The sequence below is a fragment of the Cornus florida genome, unplaced genomic scaffold (genome assembly GCF_030987335.1).
Source record: "Cornus florida cultivar Cherokee Brave unplaced genomic scaffold, ASM3098733v1 CherokeeBrave_3.0.0_Hap2_Chr02, whole genome shotgun sequence".
Classification (NCBI taxonomy): Eukaryota; Viridiplantae; Streptophyta; class Magnoliopsida; order Cornales; family Cornaceae; genus Cornus; species Cornus florida.
Window position 1 is genome coordinate 66798488 of NW_026775572.1, and position 19208 is coordinate 66817695.

At 31.6% G+C, this 19208-nt stretch overlaps 1 protein-coding gene across 3 annotated transcripts; it reads right to left on the bottom strand.

The window, feature by feature from the left end:
* Positions 1-8439: 8439 nt before the first annotated feature.
* Positions 8440-18627, bottom strand: LOC132295212 (protein NDL1-like). 3 transcript variants are annotated; one of them, XM_059793374.1, is made up of 11 exons: positions 18436-18627; positions 18210-18234; positions 17883-17980; positions 17635-17723; positions 12071-12131; positions 11888-11974; positions 11402-11479; positions 11273-11329; positions 10790-10845; positions 10036-10171; positions 8440-9049 (listed from the first exon to the last, which is right to left on the bottom strand). In XM_059793374.1, the coding sequence occupies exons 1-11, from the start codon at positions 18493-18495 to the stop codon at positions 8810-8812; spliced, it is 987 nt and encodes a 328-aa protein (XP_059649357.1). In that variant the 5' UTR covers positions 18496-18627; the 3' UTR covers positions 8440-8809. The 3 variants fall into 3 exon arrangements, with proteins under 3 accessions (XP_059649357.1, XP_059649358.1, XP_059649356.1); XM_059793375.1 differs by having other exon boundaries at positions 17883-17963; positions 18135-18234; positions 18436-18626; XM_059793373.1 differs by having other exon boundaries at positions 18135-18234; positions 18436-18626.
* Between the last annotated feature and the right edge of the window lie 581 nt (positions 18628-19208).

A 19208-nucleotide genomic window follows, 5' to 3' on the forward strand; every position in this document is an offset into this window, starting at 1 on the left:
TAGAAGCCTAAGAGCCGGCTCCAATAAAGGGGAGCCGGCTCCCATGGAAAAAAAAAAACCCCTACGGGTGTTTTCTGCAATTTTTCTGAAGTTCAGGGGCTTAAAGGTAATTACTGGAAAGTGATGGGGGGTTTTAAATGATTAAAATTAACTTGTTAAAGCCTTCAAATAGTTGGTTTATGCTAAGGTGCTAAACCTAAATGCATATCATAAAACATAAGCTTATAATAGGCCTACTGTCAAGGAATGAGGAATACTTATTTTGCTAAATTGTTTTGACAACTTAATTTGGACTGACATTGTAATTGTTGTTAGAATTTATATCAATGATATATTTAGCATAGTTCAGTTCCAGGAATGTTGGTTATGACGTCATGTACTCATATCTATGTCGGGAGTAGTGGAAGGTTAGTTGCTAGTTTCGTGTTAACAAATTAAATGAAACTGGTATAAAATACTTTTGAAGTTTCATATGATGTACTTAAACTTTGGAGTGTCGTTATATCCGACACAGAATTTATAATGGGGAATTACATAGATGCCATGAGATTTAATTATAAATTTGCATGCCGTAAAGGATTTGGAAGGATGTAAATGCTAGTCATCATTTTATCATTTAAAACGAACTAGTATGGATTTGTTGATTTGGAGTTCTAGTATAATGTGCAGTTTAAAATTCTGATATTCATTATATTATGTTATGGAGGATAATTGCTGAACTGTCTTAATTTTGGTTCTGTCAATTACATGGAAATAGATGGTTTAAATTGTTTATTCTTATTTTAACAATTTAAAAGGAGGATCTATGAATATAATCATATACTGGATGCATGATAGGAGCTTATCTATATCTGATTTCTATTATGTTGCTTCTGGATATACTTGATGTTCATTTTGAGTGTGCATCATGTGTGGATCATATGCATTATATGTACCGGTATGGGACGGTGACATATCAGGGATGGATTAGATCAAAAAGCTAAGTCCTACCCCTTTCATACATACAGAATGGATTAACTAAAATAGTTAAATCCTACATGGATGTATGTCCTGTCAACTAAAACAGTTGAACGACATAACGGATGTTTGTTTTATTTTTTCTGCATTAAGAAAGAATTTATATATATATTTATGGTACCGTGATACGAGCTTGAGTCTCCTGATCACGATTAGGGTGCGTATATTGCAAAGGTTGAGTAGCTAGATATAGCTAATGTTTCCTGGTAGGTCTATGTACTTGGCCGCTGAAAAACGTGTTTTATATGTCACCTTCTACCCAGGCTGAACTATGTTATAGGCTAGTGAGCATCCTATAGTGTGTATTTATATATCTATGGACTATTGTAGATATTGCCGAACTATCTAGGATGTATTTGCGTATCGGGTTTATGTATGGATTGTAGTAAGATGGAACTTGCATGTGGGCCTGACCCACCTTTATTTTTCAGGTGTTCGTGAGTACCAGGCTTAGGGTTTGATCGTGGTGATGCAGATACAGTCACTCACTCTTCCGACTAAATAGGATTTTTCTTTCTGGTTTTAGTTTTGGATTTTATCTTGTAAAGTTTTATCAGTTGAGATTATTAGGGGTCCACTAGTTGGATTCTCGAGTTGTACGGATTGGAAAGTTAATTTATATTAAAATTTTTATTTTTGGAGGTTTTACAATTAGAATTCTTTTCAGCTATTTCATTTTATTTCATTTTTATTGTATATTCTGTGTTCAATTACATATTGATTGTTTGGTATCTCTCGGGTCTGTGCCCGGACTTGATCACCCGTGGTTCTAGATTCGAGGGGTTTCACATTTTTTAATATAAGAGAGTATTTGCACATTTCTTATAAAATATGATTTTTTTTTTTTTTTTATTTTTTGCAGTTTACCCTTATTAATAACATGATGAGGTTGAAGTCAATATAAAAAGTCAATGTAGTATTTTTACACCACTCCCAATTTACTCTTTTTGTATTGAACTTATAAAAACAAAATAATACTAAAAATCAGACATTTTTTACCACAATTTTTTTTTTTAAAATCAGTGTTTTATGAAATCAGTGTTTTTAATTTTTATTTTGTTTTTTAAATTGGCAAAATATCCTTATTGCTTAATTTAAAATATATACGAGATTTTTTTATTTTTATTTTTATTTTTTATTTTAAAATAAGAGGGTATTTGCACATTTCCTATATAATATGATTTTTTTATTTTTTATTTTTTGGATTTTACACTTATTAATAACATGATGATGAGGTTGAAGTCAAAATATGATGGTCTATAAAGGTTTGAATGTTGAGGCATGAGGTTGGGTTGATGGTACAATTGGTCCAATAATAATTGATATAGTTAGGGGGTCATTGAATGGAGGAAGACCAACCAAAAGAGAGACATGGTGGGCCTCACTAACACACACCCGTCTCTACCATCACCAACACCAACTGCTCATTCACGACGAACCTATTTTGCATTTATCCTCTACTTTTTCCATTATTACTATTACACCTGCCCCGCTTTTGGTTCATGTGGTGTTTCCTTCTTGTGACCATCACTTTACATCTCTCCTCCAACACTTTCTTATATATATATATATATTTATTTATTTATTTAAACCTAGGAAGAGTAAACCTATCCATGAAGTGTAGGATAGGTTTACTCCTATCCATTAAGTAGGATTGCTTTTATATATATATATATATATATATATATATTACTCTCACACTAGGAAAAGTAGACCTATCCATTAATTAAGGAGGGCAAAAGTTGACACGGCCATTCAACACTAACATAATAAGACGAGCTAAATTTATTTAGGTTAAGTTTAAATGGATTCGGGTCATAAATAGGTCAACACGATTAACCCGTTTAGTTAGTCGTGTCGTGTTTTGGTTAGAAGGTTTAACCCGTGTAACCCGTTTATACACGTTTAGCCACATATATTGTAAATAAATTTATATTTAAGTTTTAAAATTATAAATTAAATTTGTGTCTTATAATTTAATATTTTATAAACTATAAACTATTTAGTAATTTGGTTGATTAAAACTTATATTTTTTTAGTATTTATTATTTTATTGAGTATTATTAATAATTTAAATAATATATACATTTTGTTGTAAATAGGTCATTAAAAGGGTTATACGTGTAACCCGTTTAATAAACAAGTCGAGTTAGTATTGATAGTTTCTAACACAATTATTAAATGGGTCATATTCGAATTGAACTTTTTAGTTTAATACTCTTAAATTAATACGACACGATTACGACTCGCGATCACGAATTACCACCCCTACCATTAAGATGGCTTGCAAACTTTAAATATACAAAATATTCATTCATTATTGAAATTAGGGGTATATACTATTTGGATTGGACTGGTTTAATTAATAGAACTGAAATGTGAGAGATGGTTCGATTCTAACTTTTTATACTTCAATAGTTAACTCAGATCCAATATAATATAATATTTTATTACATAATTATAATATGTATAATGAAATATTATATAAATTTATATAAAGGTTCGGCTCGGTCATGTAAGAGTTCAAACCATAATCAAATCATTTATAAACACTTTTATATTTTTGGTTTTCATACTAGACATAATTTAGCATTGATGAGATGTCCATGCCAACCAATACTTTAAATATTAGTGTCAATAATTTTTTTTTTTCCTTTTGTTTATTAAAAAAATAAAAATTATGAATATATTTGATTTGTAACTTTGAAAATAATTATTAATAATTTAATTTTTAGAGTTGAAATTAAATAAAAATAAAAATAAAAATAAAAACTATACAAAAACATTGCTTAGTTTTGTTTTCAGATAACTACAATTTTTTGTTTTTCGGAATTCTTAATAATTATTTTCAAAGTTACAAAGCAAATAAGCTCTAATTCTATAAAAATATGCATTTTTATAATTGAGTTATCAACCTGAGCTTTTGTACAACTTTCTATTTTTTGTTATTTGAAAACATAAAAAACTATATATATATATATATATATATTTTTTTTTCCTGAAATTTGTTTCTTTCAGAAAAATTAACCCCTCAAGTTTTGCACACACTAAAAAAAGATCCTTCTTCTCTCAACTTTAACGCAGTTCTTTGCCAAATCTAATAAATACCATCCCTAGTATCCTTTTCGGTGCACTCATGGTCTTCATCTGTCTTTCTTTTCATAAATTTCACTCAGAAGGTTCTTTTCTTTTTCTTTATTTATTTATGTATTTATTGGCAAAATCAAACATTTTATTAAGATGTGAAATATAAACAATCTTGAGAAAGAGAGAGAGATTGGTAATTAAAAAAGTTGAATTGACATGGAAGGCCCAACATGTGACCTTCATAATTTGCCTCCGTAGGAGCAACAACCAGAGTACCATTTGTGGGGCAGATGAGGAACCAATGAACCAATTAAATACCGTCCAAACCAAACATCTACCATTTTACTGTTTTATACAGGGTTGAACACGGTTTAGTTTCAAGGAAATTCGAAACTGAACTGATTCCCACAATTTCTAAAAAATTAGAATCCAAGTCAAACCCGTTTAGACTTGGAATCAAATTGAGCCGAACCCGTGAAAGGCTAGTTCGATTCGATTTGGAACAAATTTTTTTTTTTTTTTTTTCTACTTTCAAAAAAGACTCACTGGATATAAACTTAACTTGTCAAAATAAATACAAGTTTATGAGACAAATAGTAGTTATTGTGCATTTGTGATTGGATCATATTAATGGTAAGTATGAATTACCTATACAAGTCTTGTCTTAGATTATCGAAGAGGGGCGTTTAATTTGAGACTGGTAGTATATAATTAATTGACCTTTAATTTGGAATGGAGGGAGTTTGCAGATATCCACATAAACTTCTCTACTTTTTATAATTCTGCCCATTTCCCTTAAAATTCTGGTTTATGTAACAAATTCTCCCTAACAATTTTGTCTCTAATGTTTGAAATGATAAAAAATATTTCATGAACAAAACGGTAAAAGACACAACGATGTAGTAATACTTGATTTTCTTGAATTAAAATAGGGACAATAATATCATTTCACATTAAAATGTTGCATTTATCACTTTCCTTTTTCCATGTTCTACCCCTTCTTTTTTTTTTTTTTTTTTCAACTCTCTCTCCTAATTACACAAATATGTGCCAAGGCAATCAAAACAAAATTAGGTTTTTCTTTTGCTTTTGGGTCGTTTTCCTGGGTTATTACGTTTATTCAAATTGATGAAAACAAAGACAACAAGACAAATATAGCCTAATAGAAACCTCAAAGGAATCATGAACTGTGTAGTATTTATATTATCTCCAAAAGTCTTTTTCTTTTTTTCCTTTGATATCTTTTCAATATTATTTTTTTTTGTATGTGCTCGTGCCGTAAGTATAATTTTTTCCAACTCTGATAACTTACTTTTCTTGATAGAAATGGACACTAATGTTCTTAATTTTAATTTTAATTTTAATTTTTTTTATCTAATTCTAAAAGTTGACCGTAAAAATCTAAGTGACAATGATTTTCCAAAATTATGCATATTCTTATTAAATAATTAATATAAGTATTTGTAAATGGTAGGGGTTGGTGATTCAGTTGGAGTGAAAAGGAAGCATAGAAAAAGAGAAATAGAACCGATGGAAACAAGAATAATTTTGCTCGATTCAGTTGGAGTGAAAAAGGAAACATACAAATAGAAAGATGGAAAGAAAAGAGATGGAAACAAATGACTGTTTTTTTGGGAGACAATTACAATAGTTGAGGGTTAATTTTGTCATTAAATTCATGAATAAATGAAAGTGGAGCCCATACGGTAAATTTTGGAGCTCAAATAACAGCTCCCTTAAATTAATACTGATACTTATGTATTAGGGACAATAATGTCATTTCAAGTTAAAAAGTTGCATTTATCACCTCTAATAATTTATAGAAATAAAAGCTCCATAACAAATACGATACAAAAAACATGTGGCATGTTTGGGTTCTACACAAAAACACAATCAATGTGTCCAATAATTTCCAAAATGACATTCCCACATCATTATGGATTAAATTTCCCATAATATTAGGAAACCCAATTGCTACCAACAACCCTTGGTTGTTTCCATGAAGAATTATGATACAATTGGGAGACACCCCATTTATTATATGGAGGCGATATTTCAAATACCACAATCACCCTCCTCCTTCCCTCCTCTCTCCACAAATCGTGTGTGTGATATCTTCAAGATTTTCAATTGGTATTCCTACTATATATAAGTAAACCAGATTGCAAAGTTTAATAAAATATGTTATTTATTAGTATATTGAAATAATATTAGAAGTGTAAAAAAAAATATTTACATAGTGAAAGATTTTTCTATCTTCTTCATTCAATTTAGGCGATTTAAAATTATGTAGATGCATAGGTACGGACTAAATATCAATTTTAGAATGACAGAAAAAATAAAATGCATATGAAGTGTGGAAGAAATGGATATTATAGTCATTGCTATTGAATTGAAGTATTGTGTCAACATCTCTTCTTTTTTCTTTTTCCTCTCTTATTAATCTCCGCACACGGACATGGTCTTACAATCTTTTTTTGTTCAATAATTAATCACCATTTTGTCGCTGAGTTTACAAATATATTTTTTTTTTACCTATAATTCATCTCTTCCTCTTCTTTATTTATTTATTTTTTTTCATTTTAGTTTTCATAATTACTTATTTAGATTCATTTTTCTCTTATTTAGAACTGTATTTTTTTTTCCTCAATATATAATAATAAGAATAATATAATATAAACAATTGTATTAAAATTGATTTATAAAATTTTCAATCTTAAATTATATAGTATTAGTTCTCATGCACCGGATTGAACTTTATTTTTTTATTTATTTTTCATTCAGCCCCTAAATTATGATTCCTGGCTCCACTCCTAATTATATAAAAATAAAATAAAAAGAAGAATACAGAGATAGCACATGTGCATCCCAATGAAATAAAGCGTTGCCTAATTGTGTTTGGATGCCAATTGAACCCTATCGAATAAACAGTAGAAGTTGAAACCCTATCAACAATCAAACCCCTAATAAAAAAGAGAGATTGGGTAGAGAGTGGTGGGAGAGAGGTTTTAGGCTCCTTAAAAAAAAAAAAAAAAAATTATAGTACAAAAGGTAGTTAGGGTATAATGAAATAAAAGATAATGCCTTAATTAGTTTATGAACTTTTTTGTCATTCACTTTAAAGAAAAAAAGGAAAGTGTAGTGTAGATGTAGATTTATATATATATATATATATATATATATATATATAACATTAATAATAATAGTAGTAGATTAATACTGACTAATTCAAATTAACCCAATGTCCTATTAGAATTAGGATCCTCAAGTCGGTAGGTTTTTTTATCCTTTTTAACCTCCTTATTTATTGGCGGTCACGTAAACCACTATTGCCAAGAAATAAGCCTCAAACCAAAAACATAAACCCTACCATCAAAAGCCCTCATAGTCCCTCCCTCTCTCTCTATCTCTATCTCTATCTGAAGCCGTATATATATATATATATATATAGAATCATGATGAAGATGACGATGCAATCTCAAGACAAAAAAATCAGGGCAGTTCTTTACGTGCCAACCAAACCGAGAAGCGTTCGTAGGCGCGGAAACAGGAGACGACGTCGTTCCTTCTTATGCGCAGCGCAGCTTAGTCCTGAACAACTCCGGAAGAAAATAGCAAAGCTCAAGTACTCGAGAGATTATTCTTTTCTCTTCTCTCTGAAATCAACAGTTTTTTAATGACTTGAGGGTGATTTTGAAAGAAGATTGTATTAATTCGTTCAGGGAAGGATATACGAAGGATTGTACCAAAAAATAGAAGAATATCTTAATTTTTTAAAGAAGATTGTATTAGTTCAAAATTTTTTTGGGGATTATTAGTTTCTTTGTAATTGATGTTAACTCTAATACAATATTAGTTAAAACCCTAATTTTAGGGTTGTAGTCTAGTAATATTTTATTGTCTTTAAAATCCTAATCTTAACATTGAAGTAAAAGGGCCCACAACCAAACGTTGGGTGTTTAAAACCCTAATCTTAACATCAAAGTTGAAGGCCCCACAACCAAATTAGTTTTTGAATCCCTAATATTAACATTGAAATTAAAGACCCTCAAAAAAAAAACAAAAAAAAAAAAAAAAAATCTCTAATTTTGTTTTTAAAGGTTGTAGCCTAGTAATACTTCATTGTCTTTAAAAGTCTAATCTTAACGTAAAAGTAAAAGAGACCCCACAACCAAAGGTTGGGTCTTTAAAACCAAGAAAAAAAAAATCCCTAATCTTAACATTGAAGTCAAAGTCGAGGGTAGGAAGGAGAAAAAAAAAGTGAAGAGCCTACATGCATCAATAAAACTTGTAATTATGAATTGAAAAAAAATAATATAAAAAAAAGAAGAAGAAGAAGAAGAAATTTGGCCACTAGGTCTTCCTTTGGCTTGCTATTACAAAGTATTATCAAAATTACACAGCAGTGATTTTTAAAGAAAAAGTACACATACACATGATTCCCTTCAACAAAATCACACCACTAACCTCAAAATGATTAAACATCTCTTAATCAATTTGTCTAATCACCTAGAAAGAATCCATTCAAATGAATTTACACACCAAAACACGCCGCTATCAACACATTAATTCAATCAAAGAATGAATAATGATACACTAAATGTGACTACATTTATATGTGCAAGAAAAGAAAAAGAAAAAAAAGCTATGGCATCCGACATTTGTGGAATGCAGCAATGACATGAAGAGGGGCACATTTTCTGCTTTAAGCTTCAATGGTTGCACGGGTTTTGATGGGTTTTAGCTTGATACCTAGACTCTCTGGAGAGAGCAGCTCTGGTGCTATACATGAGTGGATTGAAAGCCTGGCAGGGGTTGAGCCATGACTCGACGAGGAAGCAAAAGGTGGCTGCCGGTAGACACCAAACCCCATTAAGAAGAATTCCATGGGGATTAGCATTGCGAATGGGTGCTCTTCCGTCACTAGTGAGCCGCATGATTGAACCTGTTACATGCAAATATAATCATCATACCATATTTATTATAATCTATAATAAACCTTGCAACATGCCATGAACGTGGAGGCCCTAACTTAAGCAGAATCACTTGGGTGACCACCCGACAAGCAGTTCCTTCTCTCGGTGCACAGCTACAAAGCTTTTCCTCATTTACTAACACACTCTTTTTTACTTTCTCTCTCTCTCTCTCTCTCTCTCTCTCTCTCTCTCTATATATATATATATATATATATATATATATATATATATATATAAACATTAAATGAAAGTTTGGGTCCAATATTTGGAATTGCACAACTCAAATTCAGGGCAAAATAGGTCAACAAGGATGAATTATTGAACTTTATAATCAAGGCATTATTTAAAAGTGAAAAAGGTAGAGGGTTCAGGTCTCCCCATGAGCAAAGTGGGAGTTAATTACCACGACAAAATAATAAAAAAAAAAAAATAAGGCATGCTTCAAATTTCATCTAATTTGAAGCTACAATTATGAAGCTGGTTTCCTTAGGCTATCCCCAACATATTGTGCTTGGGTAGGGCTTGATAACTGTGTGCTCGGGTAAGTGTATGAAATAAGGAAAAGAGCCATTGGAAGGAGTAAGACACCGTCTTCATAACCTTTTCCTTTCACCTTTTTATCCTTTTCCCTATTTGTCTCTTCAAGGCACACAGAATTACTAGGAATTTGAACGCAAAGAAAATCATCAGCAGAAAGTTTACACCAAAAGGAAATTCAATAAATCCCATTCTTCCCCAAAAGCTTCCCATGAGAGGTTTTACAACCTACTCCCAGAGCTATTCTCAATCATTTCACAGGCTTGAGAACAAATTTTATCCCGTTAAATGCAATACACTTGCAAGTTTCTCATCCTAAATCTTGAAATGCAAGTTTTAAAACCATGTGCTAGACATTGCAACCTATATATAGTCCCGAGAAAGATAAATTGGGTGAGAGACGAAGAAAAAGTTTTACCTCAACAAGTGTGCTGATTCTCTGGTCCATTATGGAATTCATGTACACGGAGTCGGCATAGAATGGACTGCATTCACCTACAAATATGAGAGTTTTGCAGTGCAGCTTCTTTAAGCCATCTGTGAGATCATGCCTCCTGCCAAAAAACTCTGTTATTAACTGATGGGAGGCAACTTAACAAGAAAAGAAATTCTTCATTCTTTACAAGAATAAAACTTCATATTGGACGGCAAAGGCAAGTTGGGGAGGTAGCTATCGGTAGACGAAAAAACCTAAGGAGCTTTGTCATTTTCAGCCGCTTCTGCCAAATTTATGTAAATCTATTTTTGAATCTTGTGATTTAAATCCTAACCATATCACGTCCCAAAGCAAAAGATGGAGTCAGGTACTGGCACAAAATTGTCAGGAGTCAATCAACCACTCTCCCACTGACATATCTTTGACGTATAATACATTTGTTGTTTCCTGAGGAAAATCCTATTTGCAGATATAAAGTATCCAATTAAGACTTTTTTTTTCTTTTTTTTTTTAAAAAAAAAATGTAGAAGAAGAAGGGTGGGTTGAAACATAAGCATTTTTTGCCAAAGAAACATGGTTACCACAAGCCAAGTAGAACATTATGTTAATGTGACCAGTGACAATCTCAGGCCTTCCTAAGTTGGTGCAGAACACAGTTTAAAATAAAGCTGGGGCAGAAAAATTACAAAATTATGATAATTGAAAAGACAAATTCATAAAACATGCAAGATTTTACTCATTAATTGCTTGAAGAAGTCGCATGACGTTCAAACTTTGCCTTTCATCCAACAACTGCAGACACAGGATAGACAGATTAAGCCTGTTTCATTTTGTACATCTATATATTTATATATATTGAAAATCAACAAGGATGCAACAGAGAGAATTAAATGATTGCTCCTCCTTTTTGATAATAGAAAATGGTGCATGGAAGTATAACATGTGAATGGTTTGCACAAGCATGAAAGGGCTTGGGTGTTCAGTGTTCTCTTCTCAACAAATGCAACTCACACAGATCATATTATAAATATAGATTATAAAGTTTAAACAATTAAACATGAAACAATGAAAAGACAAATAAAAAAATGATCTCTCCATGCAAGTTTCATACATATAAGCTTCTTTTAGACATTATTGTGACCTTGATAAAGTAAGGTTTAGATCACTCATTCCAACAGAAAACAATAAGAATTTTAGGTTGCAGTTGAGATTTGCTTACCCTTCGGCAAGCTTGGATGGTGTCTGACTCTGCATCCTGCATGCCATACCTAAGTTCCTGAGAAGTATTATAGGATTAAATTTACCCAAGATCAGAGAGAAATCTTCAAATTAAGGTGATATGAAGTACCTTGCTAAAATAGCGCTGGAGAAGGCATTCCTTCAATAAACCACACATTCCGTAAAAGTACAATAAGTTCAACAATACCTGCACAAATAAAGTTGTACTAAATTTTGAGCCAATTTATCAAATTTTCATGAAAATACTATAGGAGGGAAGTTGTGGGAATAGAAACCCATCCACCATGAATGATGCAGCCATGGATTGGTTTCATACAATATGCTATATGAATTATGACTTCGATTGTAATATGTAAATAGAAAATTTTACTTTGTTTGCTCTATCAAGAAACCAACCAACAGGAATACCGAATAAATTATAACTGTTACTATTTCCGTGCAGGAGAGTATATAGCATTGTTACATAGGTCAAACACCATTCTTTTATAAGTGTTACATGGGACACTGACATATTATTGCTTTAGCCACAGATGCTGAGTGCCATTCTGTTCAATCTCTCTTTCATGAGTGTTCAATTTGTGATAGAGTTTAGAACCTTGTTATAAAGCCATTCTGTCCACGAAGGTTCTTTACATATGGGGGAAACAAGGATCAATCCAAGTACACGTTCTCTATATTTCGTCTGCCATACAGAGAGAAAATAATGATACAATGAATAATCAAGAAGAAAAAAATGTATCATAATGAGAAAAAGGGCAGCTGACTTTTGCCAACTTACAGCAAAGAGCGTAAGAATGTAAGCACCAGCAGTTACACCCATGCAGAAAACTTCTTTCAGCCTGGATAAGGAATTCCATTAAATAAAATTAGAACAGTTTTTAGATCATAGAAGTTTAAATCTCACTTAATTCAGTGGAATGAAATCTGATTTTTAGGATGGATATTCTCCCATCTTCCGTTTAGAACCTTATACGAGCCAATATACATTTCATTCATTTCCCTTCTCAACATGCTACTAAGAATAATAATAACAAAATGTGATAGCAATCTCAAGTCATCTTCCTGCTTAAGACTTTGCTTAGGGTAGTTAAATGATGACAAGTGTACAATACACTACCTATGCCGACCTTGATTTGCACGACATACATTTCAATTTATTTCCCTTCTCAATGTGCTACGATAAATTCATCATTACAAAATGAACAGCAAATTACAGCACCCTCAAGTCTTGCTTAAGGTAGTTAAATGACACCGAGTGCACAGTACACTACTGATACTGACCATGATTTGCACAACATACATTTGAATTTATTTCCCCCCTAAAAAAAACACATGCTACCATAAAATCATAAATTCATCATTACAAAAGGAACAGAAAGTGACAGCACTCTCAAGTTAACTTCTTCCTGCTTATGGCTTCACTTAGGGTCATAGTTTATCAAATCTCAATGCTCACTAGGGAGCCGAACCTCGCTTGGAGCCTAAGCGCAAGCCACAACATAAGGCATGGGTCTGGTCGATGAAAGACACTGGTGTGATAAAAATGCATATAAATTTACAAAAACTAAACCACGCAACACAAACTAGTTCGATCAATATAAAAATATCAACGTACAGCATTATATCAATTCGACAAATAAGTTAAATCAATACAAATATATCTTTACAACTTCTTTTTTTTTTTTTTTTGATAATTACTTTCAAATATATCTTTACAACTTCATAAGATAAAACAACGTACAATCAAAACAATTCAAGATATGCAATAGAACTAACCAAAACTTTTTTAAACATTGAAATGTCAATATATCAACTAAAAGGATCAAGTAAATTAATGTGCATAAATCCTTCTGATAGACATATGTATAAACTAAATAAAATTTCATTACAAATGTGAAACAATAAGATCTATAATGATATAGATTTTAAACATACATTATCATAAATATTTAGAATCAAGCACTAGACACAATTAATGAATGTACAACCATAAAATTATGAATACTGTCAATTGTTTCATAAGATTGAACAATGTGGTTCATCAAGCATTATCTTTATATGATATAGAACATTAATTTTAATGGTCATTTAATAAAGAATGAAAACTACATGAATGAATAACTAAAAGATATAAGGCGACTTTTTTCAGCCTGGAACCTACTAAAAAAGGGGAAGCTGAGGGCTTTATGTGAGTCTGTTAGGTTAAGGCCCTCGATCTAGCTGAGCCTTGACGAACCTAGGACTATTGGTAGTTAAATGACACCTAGTTTACAATACGCTCCTATAACAACCTTAATTTTGCCAATTCATTGAGGCTCCTAGATTAAGGATGTTAAAAATTGGATACATCTTATCAAATATCATATTCAAAGGGAATTTCATGGGGTAAGGTGCAATTTATAAAAGCTTTATTTTATAATTCTTCATATAAAAATTAGCACGAAAACCTACAAGTTCATTTACTTAGATGTCATGGTGGAATACATTGTCAAACACTTAAATAATTGATGCATCTCATGGGACCAATTTCATTACACAAGGATATCAGCTACATTATAAAAAACATATCATCATCATCACTGCCTTCATACCATACGAACATGAACCCCTCTTTCTCCATTTTGTTCTAATACAAGCCCTGTCTCCTCTTATATTATATTTATTTATTTATTTTATATATATATATATATATATATATATATATATATATATATAAAATAAAAAATAAAAAATAAAAAAAAAAACCATTTATAATTACAATATAATAAGATATTGGTATGCCAGTATGCATACTTGTGCTCACCAAAAAAGATTACTAAAGAAGAAATTTATATTCAACCGGAGTAATTCGGTATGATGGCTGCAACTAGAAAGTGAGTTGATTTAGCATTTCTTATACTTAGGAGGTCCACAAATTTAGGCACCGGCATGTCTTTAAACTTAAAAAATAATTGCCTTTATAAAAACACCATTTTAGCCTTTACTTTCTTAAAATTCATGAAAATCAGAATGGAGTTAATTTATTATTCCCCAGAAAAGTAGCACCATAATGCTGCACTCATCATGGGGCAATTAAGTTACCAATGAAACCCACACCGGCTTTAAGAATTTTTATTATTGATATAATCATCAACCATAACAAAACTAAATTGTAAAAACAATTTTACAAAAAGTCAATTCTGAACTAGAATTAAAAAAATAAAAAATAAAAAACTAGTGACAATTTAAAAACATGGTGATGGAATGTCATCTAAGAGGGTTTGGCCATGTACTGTTACTATTGCTGCTTTTGCTGTCGCAGCTATAATTAATATTGTTGTTGTTATTACATGTGCTACATATATGTCTATATAATTAGATATTAATGGTTAAGCTATGAGGTACAGAGAAATTTAAATACTTTCAATGGGATATGATTTCTCAATAATAACAAATATCAATGGCCCATACTCTTCCCGGGGCCACTCAGTTTTCCTTTGTATAAATATAGTTTCTTTCCTCCTATATTTAATGCAAGTCTTATGTTCTTCTTTTCTAAGTTATGTATAGCAATGTGAACTGCAACCTGAAAGAAAGTATATATATATGTGCGTGTGTCTGTGCAAGAAAATTGTTCATCCAACCAAGTAACCTAACCTATTCTCAACCTAACTAGAGGTTAAATTAAAACCTTGAACTTGAGCTAGCTTCAGTGGGTATTTGATGACCACTTCAGTCCTTTGGTCTTCGTTGGCCTCTGTACTAATTCCTCCTACCTTTGAAACACATCTTCCTTAGTTTTAACAGCACATTACTTGTGGGTTGCATTAATTGCTTACTCATAAATTCCTATCGAGTTTTTATTTTTTTAGAATGCATTGAGAACATAATATCCACACTAAAGCAATTTGAACATCAAAATTTAAGTTATGAGTAATATCTACATCTATATAAACCAACCCATAGAAGTGGTATACGGATGGCATGAATTGTTAAACCACCTATCTTGTTTCCATAGTTTCACTCTATACATTACATAGTGATCTATTTATTACAAAATCTGCAGATTTCAAGGCCTATTCGTCCATTAGTTCCAAAATTGCATGAAGCCCTAAAATCTTAATATTCAACAATGGTAGCATAGGAGATGTACCAGAGAAACTCCTTGTGTATAATCTTGTTAAAAACACAAAAATACATGCACCTATGACAATGATACATGTAAATCTGGTTCTGAGGACTCATTAGCACAATACCACCGGCTCACAACCCAATTATCAAAATCCTATATACTACTAGATAATGTCATGATATTTGAGCATTAATATTCATCAATGTCCACCAAAATATCTCTTTTACTGGAAACTCTCAGTGTATAGTTCAACGAAAAATTCTCTAAGTACACAATTTCATACAGCGGATGTGATAAAAAAAAATGGGTCATTGTCTAGTGTTGCTCCCTTTCAGTTGAAAGTGTTTAGAGGGTGTATTTCTCTAAAGCTGCCATGAGAACTTTTGGCAAATTTTATTTTGAAGATTATTAACGCAGAAGCGTTGGTAAGAATACTTGAAAATATAGAAGAGAAAAACAGTTAAATTTCGTGTCTGAAAATATAGGAATGAAAATTCAGAACAAATAATCAATTTTATTAATTTTCAGAAAACGGTATAATTCTTTGTGGTCTATTCTAGTACAATCAAGAATCTTCCTTTGATTCAATCTCCTTGAGTTGTCCAGTTAAAGGGTGTCAAAAGCTTGATTTTAAACCTCTTGTAATGAACTATCTTCAATTCTTTGTGATTAAAGAAGGCTTGAATTGATTTCTGATCGAGGGCCGATGGAACTTGATCTTGATCAGTGGTTGATGGTTTTCAAAGAAGAACAACACTTGTGTGGCATGCTGGTTTTCTTCATCTTAACAAAATTCAAGTGTTGAAAGTCTTCAAAGAAGAACGACACTTGTGACATGATTGTTGTCGTTTCTCTTCAGGAACTTCAAGTGTTGGAAGAGTTTTACAAGTTCAGCAGTTTCTCTCTGTGTCTTGAATGTGTTGAGTAGCCTTGTATTTATAGGCAAAATGGTGGGATCTTTAATTTGGAAACTCCCAAATAATTGAGCTAAGTTTTCAAAAAACAAGAGATCTTTTGACTTCCCTATTCAGAAACAACTCTAAATTTGAATTTTATTTATCAAACTTTCCATAAAAAGCTTTTACATGGGATTTTTCCACGTGTTCATTGATGGGACCCACATTAATGAATTTAATTAATCAAAAGATTCTAACTTTCTTTTCCAATCAGACGGAGATGAGACCGCCTCAAAATTCTAAGTCTCCACAGTCTAGAGTTTGGTTAGAACCATAATTTTTTTTTTTAAACTTTCCATAGCAATTTTGGATGGAAGATGGTTTAAGCTTTATTGATAGAATTATAAAGAAACCTATACCTAGATGAGCCAACTCAGTCTAGAAGTTGCCTTACCTTTGCTAGAATATGTATTGAGAACAATGTAGATTGTTACATTACAGTACTACCATGCTTAACAACAATCCTAGCCATTTGAAACCCTTAGGAATAAAGATGGAACTTTCATGAAAACCCCAAAAGTCTTTATTTTGCGAGGCAATTGGATGAACACCTTGTGTTGGTGCCCCCCATAGTGAAACCTAAACAAATTTGGAAGCTAAGAGTAACGCCAATTGTAGACTTGACATAGAAGTGCAAAGCCTTTGTCCATGAGGTTGAACAAGGTTTTGAGTAACATGCGAAAGAATCCTAACGAAGCAAATTTAGTTACTTTTCCTCAAGATAACTCAGACCACGCAGTCTTTGTTCGTGCATTATGTGGATCGCCAGTAAGAACCCAAACTCAAAAATTAAAATGTTTTCTTTCTGGCTATTCAGGCTTTATGTTTTAACCTCTTGGGATGTATGCTATGAATTTTTAGTGTAGACCGCTATGATAGTCAGAGGTTCTATTTTTTTTTTTGCATTTGGCCTATCCTTCCAAATTGTGAAAGGTTTATATGTTTTGACCACATTGCATTCTTCCTTTTTAATAATAAAGAAACTTACTTACCACAACAAAAAATAAAAATAAAAATAAAAAAATGAAAAAGATAAAGCAAGCCTTTTAATTTTTACACCAACAGGCCAGTGGCTTAGCGGTATCAACTTCTTACTTCCCAAAGGGAGGTCAGGGGTTCAAGTCTTAGAAAAGACAAGTGCGTGTGAGTACCAACTAAGAAAAAATAAAAATAAAAATAAAAAATAAAATAAATAAAACTAATTACAAACACTTCTGTTAGTACCATTGTCTAGAAGAGCAAAACAGTTAAATATTAAAGCAGACAATTACATACCCAAAAAAATCAAGTACTTCAGCAACCTGGTCTGCAAGATCATCCACACTGAGCAATGGCACATCTGAACATATCACACCAGCTCCCAACTGCATCAACTCTTAAAACAAATGGTGAGGAAATCTTTTAGTATTACCAAAGAATCCCAAGAAATTCAATAGCAAGTGTACATATAAGTACCAATTGAACCCAATAATTACACAAACAAACAAAATCCCACAGCAGTAAAAAGGCGACGAATTACCGACCTCATGCCCTGGGGCATCAATATGGTAAATGCAGAAGTTGTGAAGCAACAAAGAAGCTGCATCTGGGCAAAGGAAGAGACCCTGGAAACAGGACGTGTCTGTGAAAGCAAGAAATTAAGCACAGAAACTCAATCATATTTCAATGTTTTCGAGCTAGAATAAAAGAACCCATTAAAATTAGCGTTCAAGCAACATATTACATAGCATCACTTTATTTATGACATTGAAATTGAAAAAGAAATTGAGGCATACAATTGAGAGCAACATCTGGGTATGTTATCAAAGCCGGTTTTCCTAGATCCCCACATACAAAAACTGAGATTATACCTTTTCTTGTCTTAACTGAACATTCCTACAATATCCATCAAGAAAAAAAATGTTTTAGAAAAAAAAAATTAAATTAAATAACTGTCAATAGAGAAACAGGTATTGAATATACAACAAAAAAGAGAAAAATAAAAAAATAAAAATCAGTAAGCAGACATTGTAGAAGAGAAAGAACCGGATATGCATTGAAGAGCAATGAATGGTTTTTGGTGGGTGTGTTTGTTACCTTCCCTCCTAGAGGTGCCATATCAATATCAATTGAAACTGAGTCACTTGAATCGCCCATGACTCGTTCTTTACACCAAAATAAGCACAACAATGCAGAACCTCTGTTTAGCAAGAAGATGAAAATGCAAACTCCTTCCTCGTCTATATTCACTACTCTATCTCTCTCTCACACACACACACACACACACTCTCACTCTAAAGCCACGTCTCTCTGGTTTTTATCTTCCGTAAATACCCTTTTAGGAAATTATACAATGATGACTGTAATATTGACATTATATCACGGATCAACTAAATCTTTTGTATATTTGGTAACTACCCATCGATTAAATCTTAATAGGTAGTGTGAGATCCACATAATATATATTATATATATTTGAATTTTTTTATTTAAATAAATTAATTAAACTTGTACGATGAAATATTGAAATCTATTAATTAATTAGACACCAAATCTGCTTAATGATGTGTATCACACTACAGTTTTCTTTCTTTTATAGACGTCTGGCAACTTTGTCCTGTGTGTTTAATTGTTCCTGTCCTCATTACTTGTGTATTTTTGCTTAACCAAGTGACCTTTAAATTGAATATATATATATATATATATATATATATATATATATATATATATATTTAGGTAAATTATTTTTTATTTTTTATTTTTTATTTTACGGTGTTTGCAAATTTTTTGAAAAAAATTTCAGAACAAAAGCACAAGTTATTTTTATTAAGTTTTACTTAAATTTTGTACAACCAAACCAAAAAGTAAAA